The sequence below is a fragment of the Haliotis rubra genome, unplaced genomic scaffold (assembly GCF_003918875.1).
Source record: "Haliotis rubra isolate DU_JTF1 unplaced genomic scaffold, ASM391887v1 Scf1181, whole genome shotgun sequence".
Lineage (NCBI taxonomy): Eukaryota > Metazoa > Mollusca > Gastropoda > Lepetellida > Haliotidae > Haliotis > Haliotis rubra.
The window spans coordinates 76,674-94,389 of NW_025765094.1; the positions used below are offsets into that span (position 1 = coordinate 76,674).

At 45.8% G+C, this 17,716-nt stretch overlaps 1 protein-coding gene across 4 annotated transcripts; it reads right to left on the reverse strand.

Moving 5' to 3' along the window:
- Positions 1–1,772: 1,772 nt before the first annotated feature.
- LOC124259709 (glutamyl-tRNA(Gln) amidotransferase subunit B, mitochondrial-like) lies at positions 1,773–17,467 on the reverse strand. 4 transcript variants are annotated; one of them, XM_046693907.1, is made up of 12 exons: positions 17,408–17,467; positions 15,047–15,200; positions 11,756–11,869; positions 10,815–11,013; positions 10,312–10,434; positions 8,906–9,019; positions 8,559–8,643; positions 8,094–8,319; positions 6,538–6,668; positions 5,688–5,766; positions 3,549–3,683; positions 1,773–1,932 (listed from the first exon to the last, which is right to left on the reverse strand). In XM_046693907.1, exons 1-12 carry the CDS (start codon positions 17,449–17,451, stop codon positions 1,807–1,809), a joined length of 1,530 nt encoding a protein of 509 aa, XP_046549863.1. In that variant the 5' UTR covers positions 17,452–17,467; the 3' UTR covers positions 1,773–1,806. The 4 variants fall into 4 exon arrangements, 3 of the variants coding, with proteins under 3 accessions (XP_046549863.1, XP_046549858.1, XP_046549870.1); XM_046693902.1 differs by lacking the exon at positions 17,408–17,467 and adding an exon at positions 17,100–17,214; XR_006893903.1 differs by lacking the exons at positions 5,688–5,766; positions 17,408–17,467 and adding an exon at positions 17,100–17,214.
- Between the last annotated feature and the right edge of the window lie 249 nt (positions 17,468–17,716).

Consider the following 17,716-nt stretch of genomic DNA (forward strand, 5'->3'; position numbering starts at 1 on the left):
CAGGTTCAAGGCATCCATACACTCTACATGGTTGGTGGTAAACCCAGGTTCCAGGCATCCATACACTCTACATGGTTGGTGGTAAACCCAGGTTCCAGGCATCCATACACTCTACATGGTTGGTGGTAAACCCAGGTTCCAGGCATCCATACACTCCACATGGTTGGTGGTAAACCCAGGTTCCAGGCATCCATACACTCCACATGGTTGGTGGTAAACCCAGGTTCCAGGCATCTATACGCTCTACATGGTTGGTGGTAAACCCAGGTTCCAGGCATCCATACACTCCACATGGTTGGTGGTAAACCCAGGTTCCAGGCATCCATACACTCCACATGGTTGGTGGTAAACCCAGGTTCCAGGCATCCATACACTCCACATGGTTGGTGGTAAACCCAGGTTCCAGGCATCCATACACTCTACATGGTTGGTGGTAAACCCAGGTTCCAGGCATCCATACACTCTACATGGTTGGTGGTAAACCCAGGTTCCAGGCATCCATACACTCTACATGGTTGGTGGTAAACCCAGGTTCCAGGCATCCATACACTCTACATGGTTGGTGGTAAACCCAGGTTCCAGGCATACACTCTACATGGTTGGTGGTAAACCCAGGTTCCAGGCATCCATACACTCCACATGGTTGGTGGTAAACCCAGGTTCCAGGCATCCATACACTCTACATGGTTGGTGGTAAACCCAGGTTCCAGGCATCCATACGCTCCACATGGTTGGTGGTAAACCCAGGTTCCAGGCATCCATACACTCTACATGGTTGGTGGTAAACCCAGGTTCCAGGCATCCATACACTCCACATGGTTGGTGGTAAACCCAGGTTCCAGTTCACACAGTGATACAACTATGTTTGGTGGATTCTCCAGACAACTGGCTAGTGGAATTTTCTGATGATAGTCAAATGTTTCCGATGGACTTATATGTTTTCCGATACCTCAATACACTGCCTTCTGTTGCAAGCAAAACATTGACAGGGTCGAAGTGTTTAACTCATTCAGAGGCTGGTGTTATTCACATTCATTTGTTGCATGTTTGCTGTGTAGATCTGCTTGGTGTTTACATAATTATGTTTTAAAAATGTCAGGCTATCACACAGTACATGTTTTAAATGCAGTTACATCAGCAAGTGTCTTGTTTTTGTAGGTTAGTAGTATTATCACACATTCTCTTTTTCATATTTTAGTGCTTATCATCTGTGTAATATGAAAGTGCACGGTTTTGTGGTACCCTTTCCTAATAGTTTTACTACTTCTTCGACATTGGTTAAATGAAAGCGTGATGTCAAGACGGTGTAGCTGACACTGCAATCTAAAACCAATGGGATACATTTGGCTGTATATTGTCTATTGATAGACTCAGGCCATCAGGAATGTCTTTAGAGTGAAGATGTTGAGGTTGAACTTCTTAGCTTCTCTGGTGTATGGGAAAGAAGGAGGCTTTCCTTTTCTTGCCTTTTTTGTTCCTGCTTGACATATCACAAAAGTTGGTTATAGTGCACTAGTGTGATATGTTTACACTTAAAACAATTCTCCTGTACAACTGAATACCAAATGAGCAACTACGAAAACCACATCAAGTTTGTACTTCTGTATGGCATTATTAAGGAAGCTGAGAAGTTCTCAGCACACCACAGTATGCAGATACATGTAGTTTGTCGGAAATCTTTTTCACTGTACTTCCATAACTATGCAAAAAGTCTTTCAATTTGGTCAGAGGGTGGTTCCCCATATTCCCCTCTTATAGCTATAACAGACAGGTGTGAATGTATAGTTTATTCCATGTAACAATCCATCAGTCCATCAAGTTCTTCAGTATTTGTATGACCACCACTGGGTCAGCGCGATGTTCCATGTTCCTCTGCACGTGGTTCACCAGTCTCCTGATCGACTTGTAGTTCCCCCGCTTGTATTCCTCCACCTGTAAACCACAACAAGGATTGTTAAAGGCCCCTCACCACTACGAAACAAACTACATGGTAATATCAGGGTCCTTTTGCCCAGCTACAGATACATGACGGTGCGTTAGTTAGGTTGAAAGCTACATTGACCAGTATTCCAGTTATGTCACGCCTTGTCAGCTTGGTGTTGGAACAAAGCCACAAATGGAGCAACATCATCCACGAAAGAAAAGATTCCAACCCTTATCATACATTACCAGCACTCCTAAGGGCCACAACTTTGCCAAGCCAAGTCCAAAGCCTTTAACAACTATATGATCCATGCCCTGCATGACCCAAATACTGAGAAAACCACATGAATTTGTTATGTGAGGTGTCAGACTATTCATATTGAAGACATTTGGTATTGTTCACTTTGAAACTTCAGAGCTATCATTCTATAAAGAATTCATGAGAAAAATCTCCTTGGGCCTCTACTTTGAAACTTCAGAGCTAGATTTTCTCCAAAAGCTAGGAGAATCTGCCCGTCTCATTCATGTTATCCATACTTCCAGCCTTGATCACGCCAGACACCAAAAAAATAGCTGACATACCTGTCAGACCTGACATAGCTGACATACCTGTCTGACCTGGCATAGCTGACATACCTGTCAGACCTCACATAGCTGACATACCTGGCATAGCTAACATACCTGTCAGATCTGACATAGCTGTGGCAGACCTGACATAGCTGACATACCTGTCAGACCTGGCATAGCTGACATACCTGTCAGACCTGACATAGCTGACATACCTGTCAGACCTGACATAGCTGACATACCTGTCAGATCTGACATAGCTGACATACCTGACATACCTGACATAGCTGACATACCTGGCATAGCTGACATAGCTGTCAGACCTGACATAGCTGACATACCTGGCATAGCTAACATACCTGTCAGATCTGACATAGCTAACATACCTGTCAGACCTGACATAGCTGACATACCTGTCAGACCTGACATAGCTGACATACCTGTCAGACCTGACATAGCTGACATACCTGGCATAGCTGACATACCTGTCAGACCTGACATAGCTGACATACCTGGCATAGCTAACATACCTGACATAGCTGACATAGCTGACATACCTGTGAAGGTCCGGGTTAAAATTGATCTTCAGTAACCCATGCTTGTTGTAAGAGGCGACCAACGGAATTGGGTGGTCAGGCTCGCTGACTTGGTTGACACATGTCATCGGTTCCCAATTGCGCAGATGCCCATGCTGTTGATCACTGAATTGTCTGGTCCAGACTCGATTATTTACAGACTGCCGCCATAGAGCTGGAATATTGCTGAGTGCGGCGTAAAACTAAACTCACTCACATAGCTGACATAGATGGGGGGCAGGATAGTGGGCGAGTGGGCAAATGTCAAAGGAATGCCAGGTGATGACACTGGTTTGATCTGTCCAACAGTTCAACTCCTGGTTGGGATGTCTGACAGTGAAAAGGTCGTCTGGAACTTTGTAGTGTGATATTTACCAAAATACCGGGATTAGGGTTGAGCAGTTGAAGGAATGATGGCAGGGAGGTTGTTATTGTCCCTCCCTCATTGGTCCAAGTAATGATATGTGAAGAGATGAGACTCACAGATCGTTGCTGTTGCTGAACCGCTTCTTCACATGCTGGTGTGAGTCTGTCCACGTCCTGTATCTGGAACCAGTCATTGGCCGTCACAATCCTCCGGGGGTTGCTGTCGGGGTGCAGACTCATCTCGCCCAACACCTGCCCAAACATACAACACTATAGGGTTGCAGACACATCACGCCCAACACCTGCCCAAACATATAACACTGTAGGGTTGCAGACACATCACGCCCAACACCTGCCCAACCATACAACACTATAGGGTTGCAGACATCAGCACCAACCATACAACACTATAGGGTTGCAGACACATCACGCCCAACACCTGCCCAAACATACAACACTATAGGGTTGCAGACACATCACGCCCAACACCTGCCCAAACATACAACACTATAGGGTTGCAGACACATCACGCCCAACACCTGCCCAAATATACAACACTATAGGGTTGCAGACACATCACGCCCAACACCTGCCCAAACATACAACACTGTAGGGTTGCAGACACATCATCGCCCCCAACACCTGCCCAAACATACAACACTGTAGGGTTGCAGACACATCACGCGTAACACCTACCAAACATACAACACTATAGGGTTGCAGACACATCACCCAACACCTGCCCAAACATACAATACTATAGGGTTGCAGACACATCGCCCAACACCTGCCCAAACATACAATACTATAGGGTTGCAGACACATCACGCCCAACACCTGCCCAAACATACAACACTATAGGGTTGCAGACTCATCTCGGCCAACACCTGCCCAACCATACAACACTATAGAGTTGCAGACACATCACGCCCAACACCTGCCCAAACATAAAACACTGTAGGGTTGCAGACACATCACGCCCAACCATACAACACTATAGGGTTGCAGACACATCACGCCCAACACCTGCCCAACCATACAACACTATAGGGTTGCAGACACATCACGCCCAACACCTGCCCAACCATACAACACTATAGGGTTGCAGACACATCACGCCCAACACCTGCCCAAACATACAACACTATAGGGTTGCAGACACATCACGCCCAACACCTGCCCAAACATACAACACTATAGGGTTGCAGACTCATCACGCCCAACACCTGACATAGCTGTCTGACCTGACATACCTGTCAGACCTGACATAGCTGACATACCTGTCAGACCTGACATAGCTGACATACCTGTCAGACCTCACATAGCTGACATACCTGTCATAGCTGACATACCTGTCAGACCTGACATACCTGTCAGACCTCACATAGCTGACATACCTGTCAGACCTGACATAGCTGACATAGCTGTCAGACCTGACATACCTGACATAGCTGACATACCTATACAACACTATTGGGTTGCAGACTCATCTCGCCCAACACCTACCCAAATATACAACACTATAGGGTTGCAGACACATCACGCCCAACACCTGCCCAAACACACAACACTATAGGGTTGCAGACACAACACGCCCAACACCTACCCAAACATACAACACTATAGGGTTGCAGACACATCACGCCCAAGACCTGCCCAAACATACAACACTATAGGGTTGCAGACACATCTCGACCAACACCTGCCCAAACATATAACACTATAGTGACTGTAATCAACATATAGGTACACAATACTTGTATTATGATTAAGGTCAAGCTGCTTCCCTGATGTATGCCTTTAATTAAGCATGCAAACGTAAACAATATTGACATTTTAACATTTTTTACCACTGCCTTGACTGCTCCTTAATCCTGGAATTATTTTCTCCACCTAAAAATAGGCTTTTCTATGTAAATTTTACTGAAACATGCTGGTAAAACAAAGTACCTCTTTGAATAGTTACGGAAAACAGACAAGCTCAGTTTTTAGAGGTGATTGGGTGTGTCAGTATATGTGTATAAATGTTGTACAAATTAAACAAGTCTCTCAGGCCATCAATGTATCAATTTGCCAGTCCTGGAACTATTCAATCACCATTGCTGGAAACCTGGAGACAAGAAGCCTGTTTAGAGAGGCCAGCTGTTGAGCTGAGAACTGTTTCCATGGCTACAGTGACCTGACACACGTGCAGTATTGCTGACATCTCACACTGACTGTAGTTGTAGCCACGGAAACTACACCAGCACTACACACCTTCCTCACGATGTCAAACGACACCTCTCTTCTCTGGAACATGTCGTACAACTCTCCAAACTGTTCTGTAGAAATGGGGCTGAAAGAACGCAACACAACATGAGAAACAGTCCTGTCCTGGGTTACACACAACATGAGAAACAGTCCTGTCCTGTGTTACACACAACATGAGAAACAGTTCTGTCCTGGGTTACACACAACATGAGAAACAGTCCTGTCCTGTGTTACATACAACATGAAACACAGTTCTGTCCTGTGTTACACATCTTAGCAAAAAACTGTAACATTACTGAAATTGTTAAATACATGTATATTTAAAAGTATATGTCATATAAAGATTCTCAGCCACTTATGAGGAATAAGTTCAAATCTGACAATATCTACGTCACAACAAAAGCTAACTGATTATTTTCTTGGTCTTCAGTAGTATATAAACACTGTGCACCAAAAGCAGCTCATCTGATCCCATACTTCAAGTGACCTCAGTGCTGACATGTACTGTGTCCTGAGTCTGATGTAAGTTGGTGAGTTTTATTCTACAGCAATATTCCAGCTATATGGCGGCAGTCTGTAAATAATCCAGTCTGGACCAGACAATTCAGTGATCAACAGCATGAGCATCAATCTACGCAACTGGGAAATGATGACATGTGTCAACCAAGTCAGCGAGCCTGATTACCGAATCCCATTAGTCGCCTCTTATGACAAGCATGGCTTACTGAAGATCAATTCTAACCCGGATCTTCACAGGTGTCTTATTTAGACAAGACCCATGAAATACATTCAAAGAGATTCCTATGTTTTTGCTGAGAGCCTTCAGATGTGTCATATACAGTTTACAAAAGGATACCTGTCGGGGAAGGTCCGTGACAGTGAGTTGAGCTGTCCAAGCAGTTCGTTGACAAGCAGGTTGGCCACAGACTTGGCGTCTCGAGTCTTCTCTTTCATCACAGTCTCAAAGTAGGACACCATCCTTTCATTCTGCAACCAGTGATGACAGCATTAAGTGCCACCAACCATAACCCTGCTTCATAAGTTCACAACGTGGAACTACAGGCTGGCACATCTAGAATATATCTAGTTGCCAGTGTCTTCTTTTATCACCATTTGTATTTCAAACACACATCTCTTAAAGGATTCACACCTGTATGTGGACATCCTACTGGACATTGGATTTACACCTGTATGTGGACATCCTACTGGACATTGGATTTACACCTGTATGTGGACATCCTGCAGGACATTGGATTTACACCTGTATGTGGACATTCTACTGGACATTGGATTTACATCTGTATGTGGACATCCTACTGGACATTGGATTTACACCTGTACATGGACATCCTACTGGACATTGGATTTACACTTGTATGTGGACATTCTACTGGACATTGGATTTACACCTGTACATGGACATTCTACTGGACATTGGATTTACACCTGTATGTGGACATCCTACTGGACATTGGATTTACACCTGTATGTGGACATCCTACTGGACATTGGATTTACACCTGTACGTGGACATTCTGCAGGACATTGGATTTACACCTGTACGTGGACATCCTGCAGGGATTGGATTTTCTGTATGTGGACATTCTACTGGACATTGGATTTACACCTGTATGTGGACATTCTACTGGACATTTGATTTACACCTGTATGTGGACATCCTACTGGACATTGAATTTACACCTGTATGTGGACATCCTACTGGACATTGGATTTACACCTGTATGTGGACATTCTACTGGACATTGGATTTACACCTGTATGTGGATATCCTGCAGGACATTGGATTTACACCTGTATGTGGACATTCTACTGGACATTGGATTTACACCTGTACGTGGACATCCTGCAGGACATTGGATTTACACCTCTACGTGGACATCCTGCAGGACATTGGATTTACACCTGTACGTGGACATCCTGCAGGACATTGGATTTACACCTGTACGTGGACATCCTGCAGGAAAGTCCACATCAGCCCTGACTACAGACACTACCAGTTGCACTACACACAGATGGGGCATGGATCAACCGGCATCTTACCTGCCAAACCCAAACATACATACCTTCCCTAACTACATTCAAACACTTTTCACATGTATGTCCATGACCATCACATTTGACTACTTACAATGAGTAAGTGAGTGAGTGAGTTTAGTTTTACGCCGCACTCAGCAATATTCCAGCTATATGGCAGCGGTTTGTAAATAATTGAGTCTGGACCAGACAATCCAGGGATCAACAGCATGAGCATCGATCTACGCAATTGGGAACCGATAACATGTGTCAACCAAGTCAGCAAGCCTGACCACCCGATCCTGTTAGTCGCCTCTTACGACAAGCATGGGCTACTGAAGATCAATATTCTAACCCGGACTTTCACAGGTCACTTACAATGAGAGTAAGGACCACAGACAAAGAGAGGCCATATTGTTCCTGCAGACGTGAGCGCGTTTGGGCAGGGAGTTCCGGCATGGTGGCCTGTACTTGGTCTATGAGGATGACCTGCGGCCTGGTTTGGTCTGGGACGGTTGAGTACACATGAAGGGGAGGCAGGTTTGGCTCTGGCATGAAGCGGTAGTCAATCAGTCTCTCCTTGTCTCTCATTGCAACTGTCTTTCTGTGTCAACATAATATCATTGGAAACCAGGGAGTAATATTATCAAGACCACGGGATAATCTTGGGGATGCCATGCATGGACGTGAAGGTCCCATGAAGATTGCTTTACCACACACTACAAAGTATGTCTTGTACCTTGTACTCATTACCAGATGGGGATTTCCTTGTTAGAACTTTGTGCTTGTGAGAAGAAAGTGTGACATGGACTGATGAGATGAGAAACACCCTGGCCGACTCACCCACTGTGAGATTCAAATGACCTGGTTTCATTGACAATCTCGCGACCAGCTTCCAGTTCACTGATGTGACGTTTTATTTCAAAGTCTGAAAATAATATGATTGATACAGTATAGTTGATGACTTACCAACTGCGGTGATAACCCCCATGTATAACAACCCTGATAATCCCAGTGTATATACAATTCAGTAAATTGCCAAGTATAGCCATGATAACCCCAGTGTATATACAATTCAGTAAATTACCAAGTATAGCCCTGATAACCCCAGTGTATATACAATTCAGTAAATTACCAAGTATAGCCATGATAACCCCAGTGTATTACATAGAATGCAGCAGATGACTTACTTATCGCCTTGGCGACACCCCTGGTGCTGTTGATATTCTTCACCTCGCTCTTCACCCCAAGTGGTTCTCCTGGCCTGTGTACTGAGATGTTGGCATCCACTCGCAATGAGCCCTCTACAACACACGGCATACCAACATTACCTTGGTAATAGCAAGGTGTACAGCGAGATGTGAAATGAGATATCTATACATGATATGAGGGTGTGAGATCAGACACATGACTTCATGATGAGACAATAATGATATGATATGAAGATGTTAGGAGACGTGAGGTGAGGTGAAATCGGGTTTAACGTCGTGCTTGAGAATATTTCGCTCATAGGACGGCGTGCATGCGTGTGTATGTGTATGTGCGGCTGCTTGTACTAGCCCAGGCTTAAGCTGGTTTTATAGTGCTAGCTCACTGAGATACCATACCGCAGTGAAACATGAATACCCCACTCAGACACATTATACTGACTCCGAGCCAACCAGTCCTTGTTGTACCCATTAATGCCGAGAGCAAGGCAGGGACCAACAAGTACCATATTTTAACGTCTTTTGGTATGACGCTGTCGGGAATCGAACCCGCGACCTTCCGCTCTCCGGGCGGATGCTCTAACCACTACACCACGGAGGCGGTCAGATGTTAGGAGAGACATCACAATATAACACATCACAGCAGGACATGACGTATCACTTCAGGACATGACACATCACTTCAGGACATGAGACATCACTTCAGGACATGAGACATCACCTCATGACATGAGACATCACCTCATGACATGACATCACTCCATGACATGAGACATCACCTCATGACATGAGACATCACCTCATGACATGACATCACTCCATGACATGACATCACTTCAGGACATGAGACGTCACTTCATGACATGAGACATCACCTCATGACATGACATCACTCCATGACATGACACATCACTTCGGGACATGAGACATCACTCCATGACATGAGACATCACCTCATGACATGAGACATCACCTCATGACATGAGACATCACCTCAGGACATGACATCACTTCAGGACATGACATCACTTCAGGACATGAGACATCACTTCAGGACATGAGACATCACTTCAGGACATGAGACATCACCTCATGACATGACATCACTTCAGGACATGAGACATCACTTCAGGACATGAGACATCACCTCATGACATGAGACATCACTGTAGGATATGAGACATCATTTCATGACATGCCACATCACTCCATGACACGAGACATCACCTCCTGACATCAGACATCACTTCACGACATAAAACATCACTCTATGACATAAGACATCAAAAAGGAAATGAGACATCACTATAGGATATGAGACATCATTCCATGACATGAGACATCACTAATGATGATACATCACGACCTATATGGGACATCCCCTGTACCTGCCATCTTGCCATCACAAGTCCCCAGGGTCTGCAGTATCAGCTGCAGCTCCTTCACAAACGCTGCAGCATCTTCTCCATTGTTGAAGTCTGGCTCTGTCACAATCTCCATCAGACCAACACCTGCATGAGAAAGAGTCATATGAAAGCCAGCAGGTAAGTAGTTTATTCTGAGGGAACCAACACATGGTTGTCACCTGGATGATCATGGACTGAGTGTAGTGTAACAATGTCAGTGCTAAGTTAGTGACACAGACGTATGTACCGGTATATATTGGTGTGTGTTTGTGTACCTGCTCGGTTGAGGTCGATGAGACAGATGTGTGTTTGTGTACCTGCTCGGTTGAGGTCGATGAGAATGAAGTGTGCATGTGTACCTGCTCGGTTGAGGTCGATGAGACTGATGTGTGTTCGTGTACCTGCTCGGTTGAGGTCGATGAGACTGATGTGTGTTCGTGTACCTGCTCGGTTGAGGTCGATGAGACTGATGTGTGTTCGTGTACCTGCTCGGTTGAGGTCGATGAGACTGATGTGACCTGTGGGGTCATGGAGACTCTTCCCGCTGTCTTGTTCCAGCTGCAGCTGGATCAGTCGGACCTTCCTTTGTGTCGGGGGTAGCTTCCTGTTGGGTTCCACAGTCATGTAGTCCACCTCTCCACCCACTGCCAGGGGTTGTCGCTGCTGGGTGATCTGGTAGCCTGCCTGCCACAGACACCATGATGAGACATATACACTAACAGACACCATGATGAGACACACACACTAACAGACACCATGATGAGAGACACACACTAACACAGACACCATGATGAGACACATATACTAACATGGAAACCAGTATTTTTCCCTTTGGCATCAAATTCATCAACAGGATTCAGAGAGTGAGGTTGTAAATATTTGATAATATTTTCAAGCAATGTATAGGCTGGGGCCAAAGAATGGGCTGAAGACATATTGTTCATGTTGTGGACAAACTGTTTACCATATTTACCAACCTGTGCCAGCACAATATATTACACTGTGTTTTACAATAGTAATTACATGTCCACACTGTCAACTGAATCCTATTTCCCCATACTCTCATCATAGTCTCTGTCAAAGTTGAAACTAGCAGCAGTATCGCTAGTGTAGATTCAGATACAGATACTGTACTTCCGTAGTCTGTACAACAACAGTCTCCTGTCTGAATCAGGTACAGCTACCACATGTTCAGATGAGGCTGTCATTGTAAATGTATGCAAACGCTCATTCAAGAGGCAGTTTGATTGGTGGCTAATTCCAGGGTCAATAGCAAGAGAATGTTGGCTCCAAGTTAAAGAAATGGTTAAATAAAGATACCGTGGCAAATGGGTCATGCCCACATGTGTGACCAATATAAGGAAACAATCATGATTATTTCATAAAAATCATTTGGACATGTTGAGATTTAAATGTTTTTTCTTACCGGAAGGTCAGCATAGAAGTAGTGTTTTCTGTCAAACTTGGACACTTGGTTGACGTGACAGTTGAGGGCCAGTGCTGTGAGCACACCTGCGGCGACACACTCTCGGTTCAGGACCTGCCACACACATACTGGCATCAACACAAGGATGGAGGGAGTCCAGTCACCAATATTACAGTATCATATCAGTTGGCTGTCAATGACGAAGTCGGGATTATGCAATCCAGTTCTACAAAACTTAAGTGACAATCATCTCTGCTGGGGTACAGTGTATAACCATTTAGGGTACTATGTCACTCACTGTGACCACATGATCCTCAATAGCCAGCACCTGTTACAGTAATTGGTGACATATTCCAGGCATGTGTCTGGGATCTAAACAATGGTGCCATGTTTTGTCTGGGATCTAGACAATGGTACGGTGCCAGGTATTGTCTGGGATTTACTCACCGGCAGGGTGCCAGGCATGTGTCTGGGATCTACAAGATGGTAGGATGCCAGGTATTGTCTGGGATTTACTCACCGGCAGGGTGCCAGGCATGTGTCTGGGATCTACACAATGGTAGGGTGCCAGGTATTGTCTGGGATTTACTCACCGCGGCAGGGTGCCAGGCATGTGTCTGGGATCTACAAGATGGTAGGATGCCAGGTATTGTCTGGGATTTACTCACCGGCAGGGTGCCAGGCATGTGTCTGGGATCTACACAATGGTAGGGTGCCAGGTATTGTCTGGGATTTACTCACCGGCAGGGTGCCAGGCATGTGTCTGGGATCTACAAGATGGTAGGATGCCAGGTATTGTCTGGGATTTACTCACCGGCAGGGTGCCAGGCATGTGTCTGGGATCTACAAGATGGTAGGATGCCAGGTATTGTCTGGGATTTACTCACCGGCAGGGTGCCAGGCATGTGTCTGGGATCTAGACAATGGTAGGATGCCAGGTATTGTCTGGGATTTACTCACCGGCAGGGTGCCAGGCATGTGTCTGGGATCTACACAATGGTAGGGTGCCAGGTATTGTCTGGGATTTACTCACCGGCAGGGTGCCAGGCATGTGTCTGGGATCTACAAGATGGTAGGATGCCAGGTATTGTCTGGGATTTACTCACCGCAGGGTGCCAGGCATGTGTCTGGGATCTACACAATGGTAGGGTGCCAGGTATTGTCTGGGATTTACTCACCGGCAGGGTGCCAGGCATGTGTCTGGGATCTACAAGATGGTAGGATGCCAGGTATTGTCTGGGATTTACTCACCGGCAGGGTGCCAGGCATGTGTCTGGGATCTACACAATGGTAGGGTGCCAGGTATTGTCTGGGATTTACTCACCGGCAGGGTGCCAGGCATGTGTCTGGGATCTACAAGATGGTAGGATGCCAGGTATTGTCTGGGATTTACTCACCGGCAGGGTGCCAGGCATGTGTCTGGGATCTACACAATGGTAGGGTGCCAGGTATTGTCTGGGATTTACTCACCGGCAGGGTGCCAGGCATGTGTCTGGGATCTACAAGATGGTAGGATGCCAGGTATTGTCTGGGATTTACTCACCGCAGGGTGCCAGGCATGTGTCTGGGATCTACACAATGGTAGGGTGCCAGGTATTGTCTGGGATTTACTCACCGGCAGGGTGCCAGGCATGTGTCTGGGATCTACACAATGGTAGGGTGCCAGGTATTGTCTGGGATTTACTCACCGGCAGGGTGCCAGGCATGTGTCTGGGATCTACACAATGGTAGGGTGCCAGGTATTGTCTGGGATTTACTCACCGGCAGGGTGCCAGGCATGTGTCTGGGATCTACAAGATGGTAGGATGCCAGGTATTGTCTGGGATTTACTCACCGCAGGGTGCCAGGCATGTGTCTGGGATCTACACAATGGTAGGGTGCCAGGTATTGTCTGGGATTTACTCACCGGCAGGGTGCCAGGCATGTGTCTGGGATCTACAAGATGGTAGGATGCCAGGTATTGTCTGGGATTTACTCACCGCAGGGTGCCAGGCATGTGTCTGGGATCTCTGAGATGGTAGGGTGCCAGGTATTGTCTGGGATTTACTCACCGGGCAGGGTGCCAGGCATGTGTCTGGGATCTACAAGATGGTAGGGTGCAAGGTATTGTCTGGGATTTACTCACCGGCAGGGTGCCAGGCATGTGTCTGGGATCTACACAATGGTAGGGTGCCAGGTATTGTCTGGGATTTACTCACCGGCAGGGTGCCAGGCATGTGTCTGGGATCTAGACAATGGTAGGGTGCCAGGTATTGTCTGGGATTTACTCACCGGCAGGGTGCCAGGCATGTGTCTGGGATCTACAAGATGGTAGGATGCCAGGTATTGTCTGGGATTTACTCACCGCAGGGTGCCAGGCATGTGTCTGGGATCTACAAGATGGTAGGATGCCAGGTATTGTCTGGGATTTACTCACCCGGCAGGGTGCCAGGCATGTGTCTGGGATCTAGACAATGGTAGGGTGCCAGGTATTGTCTGGGATTTACTCACCGGCAGGGTGCCAGGCATGTGTCTGGGATCTACAAGATGGTAGGATGCCAGGTATTGTCTGGGATTTACTCACCGCAGGGTGCCAGGCATGTGTCTGGGATCTACAAGATGGTAGGATGCCAGGTATTGTCTGGGATTTACTCACCGCAGGGTGCCAGGCATGTGTCTGGGATCTAGACAATGGTAGGATGCCAGGTATTGTCTGGGATTTACTCACCGGCAGGGTGCCAGGCATGTGTCTGGGATCTACACAATGGTAGGGTGCCAGGTATTGTCTGGGATTTACTCACCGGCAGGGTGCCAGGCATGTGTCTGGGATCTACACAATGGTAGGGTGCCAGGTATTGTCTGGGATTTACTCACCCGCAGGGTGCCAGGCATGTGTCTGGGATCTACACAATGGTAGGGTGCCAGGTATTGTCTGGGATTTACTCACGGCAGGGTGCCAGGCATGTGTCTGGGATCTACAAGATGGTAGGATGCCAGGTATTGTCTGGGATTTACTCACCCGGCAGGGTGCCAGGCATGTGTCTGGGATCTACACAATGGTAGGGTGCCAGGTATTGTCTGGGATTTACTCACCGGCAGGGTGCCAGGCATGTGTCTGGGATCTACAAGATGGTAGGATGCCAGGTATTGTCTGGGATTTACTCACCGGCAGGGTGCCAGGCATGTGTCTGGGATCTACAAGATGGTAGGATGCCAGGTATTGTCTGGGATTTACTCACCGGCAGGGTGCCAGGCATGTGTCTGGGATCTGCAAGATGGTAGGGTGCCAGGTATTGTCTGGGATTTACTCACCGGCAGGGTGCCAGGCAGGGCAGCATCAAAGAAGGAGACTTGTGTGTTTATTGGACTTCCATACTTCGTAGCTGAGGCAGAGAACAGCTTGGACATGGACTGTATCTGGGCATGTATCTCCAGCCCCACGACACTTCTCCATCCCGACTCCACCCTGAAGAAACTCCGGTGTTTATAGCAATGTATTTACACATGACTGGAGCTGCTGTTTTTCCATCTCTTGCTGATCTGTTGTGTTTATTTGTTTATCTGGACATGTTTCAGATCTAAATTTTCATTATGGTAAGTGAAGGTGTCACTCAATCAATCTTTATTCACTTAAAAACAACCTACAGATATATTAAACATAATACTTGCGTCTTAGGAACTATTTCTTAACAGGATTTGGAAAAATATTCATGAACTTAGACAGGCATTTCAGATCTATTTGTGCATTTAGGTGTTGAAAAGTTACAATAGTTATATACATTAGGGTATTGATAATATACTTTAGTTTAATTTAGTTTCAATATACAATAATTTGGTTGGGAGAAGAACTTCACATCTAAAGATGTAATAAAACTCATCTCCCATTCCACTTTGGTTGTATAGTTTACGATCTTCCCTCGCAATGCCCTGCCACCAGCCAGTCTCTATGAGTAAGTCATGGTTTGAAGTGTTGAATATGTCACTACATAATCCAGTCTTAATTCAAGTGCACCATGGCACTGTAAATACTGGTGACATCACTCACTATATGCAGACGGTTACTCACCGTGATTGACATGAGTGAATTGCAAACATAACTGGTAACTACTGGCAAACAAGGATAAGTTGGACCGGCATAGAGAACGTGTTTACGAGAAGTAGGCGGTGCACGGCAATGAGCAACCCATTTGGTTTGTGAAAGGTAGAGCAGATGTAGGCTAGTGTACGTGCATTGCATGACGATGAAATTGATTCCACACGTAGCTGTACACGCCTTGTTCATTAGACTCTCACGTCGGTGTAGCAAGTCACACTACACTTGATCACGGACAACCTGGGTCCCCTTCGCTAACAATGGCAAGCGCCAGTGGGTGGCACCCATACATGCTAATACGGGTCAATTGTCAGGTCGGTGCTCAACTTATCCTTGTTTCCCAGTAAGTAATGCAATGAACACATTACAAAATCAAATCAAAAGCTAACAGAAAACAAAACAACTCCCCATCCAAAAAAACCAACAACCCAAAAACAACAACCAACCAACAAAACAAAAAAAGAAAAGCTTAAAACTGAAGCAGTTGCTCTAGTCTTCAATTTGTCTCACATCATTGTAAAAGTTAACTATAAATGAGATGACTGTAAATCCGTTTTCATTCCTTACGAGTATGGTGCATGGGCTTCAATACAATCTACCAGGAAGTGACGTGATGTGTTTCTGGTGCGTTGTATGAAAATATTATGGAAACATCATTGGCTTGGTTTGGTTTGATTGTTGTTCAACTCCGCACTCAGTAATACAGCTACATGGAGACGATCTGTGTAGCAGGGCTTGGAGTCATCCCACAGATGACATCCTTACCTTGCCAGCTTGCTGACGGGTTAACCTCTTTGGTCATGTGGACAAGGCGTCCGACTTTGGATTAGAAGGTCTGTGGTTCGAATACCAGCACGGGACTCGGAAATTTTATGGCCGCTACATCTGTTTATAATCGAGACCAGGCAATCCAGTGATCAACATCATGAGCATCGATCTAGGCAATTGGGATACGATGACAATCATGTCAAACATCAACGGAATTAGCTGGGTGACCGGTTGGTATGGCCGTGGAATTCACGTAGTCTTTGGAATCTCCTTAACGATGACAACATTAACGGCGATGTAGGCGAGAAATGAGGGACTGTTATCTGGGATGTCTTGTTTCATCAATGTCATAGGTGGATCCAGGAATTTTCAAAGGGGGGATGGGATGGGAGGAGAGATGTTGGGGACCCCCCACCCCCTCAATGTGCCAGTGAATGTATTTATTGCGAAGCAAGTGTAATTGTAAGTGTTACAAACGTCTCTTTGGCTTTAAAAGGAAACTACCTGGCATTTTTTCGAGAAGAATCTGTGAAACTTATGTCTTGAAAATGACTTGTGATACCCGCACGTCTTGCACGGAACATAGCGAATGGAAGCTGCCATGTTGACAGTGATCGAAGGGAAGTAATTCTATGATAGCTACTACAGTACCGCTACGAAATTCCACATCATAGTGTACCATATTGAGGCATTTAACGTTTAGATAGTGCCAAGAATTGTTTTTGTCACTGAAGGAGTCTTAGCTCTATGCAAAATTGCTCAGACCTCGTCAGTGACAGTATATACCCAGATGCCAGTGTTTTTGCACAAACCCTGCGAAGTCTACTATTCGATGCTCATGCTGATGGACGCACATATTTCGTAATAGAACCGCGCCACCTAGCGTGGGTAACTCCCGGTTAATATACAAAGCCTGTCACCCGGCGAAATGGATTTACTTCACTATTATAACAAATGAAAACATTTTGAAGTTTAACTTCATCTGCCAGTGGTTAAAAATGTTTGGACTGAAAAAGCACACACAACTATATAGTTTTGTTACCCATTGGAAAATTAAGAAAAGGCGAAAATAATATGACCCCGTGAGCACTATCACAGAACAATTCAATGTTTAATCAAAA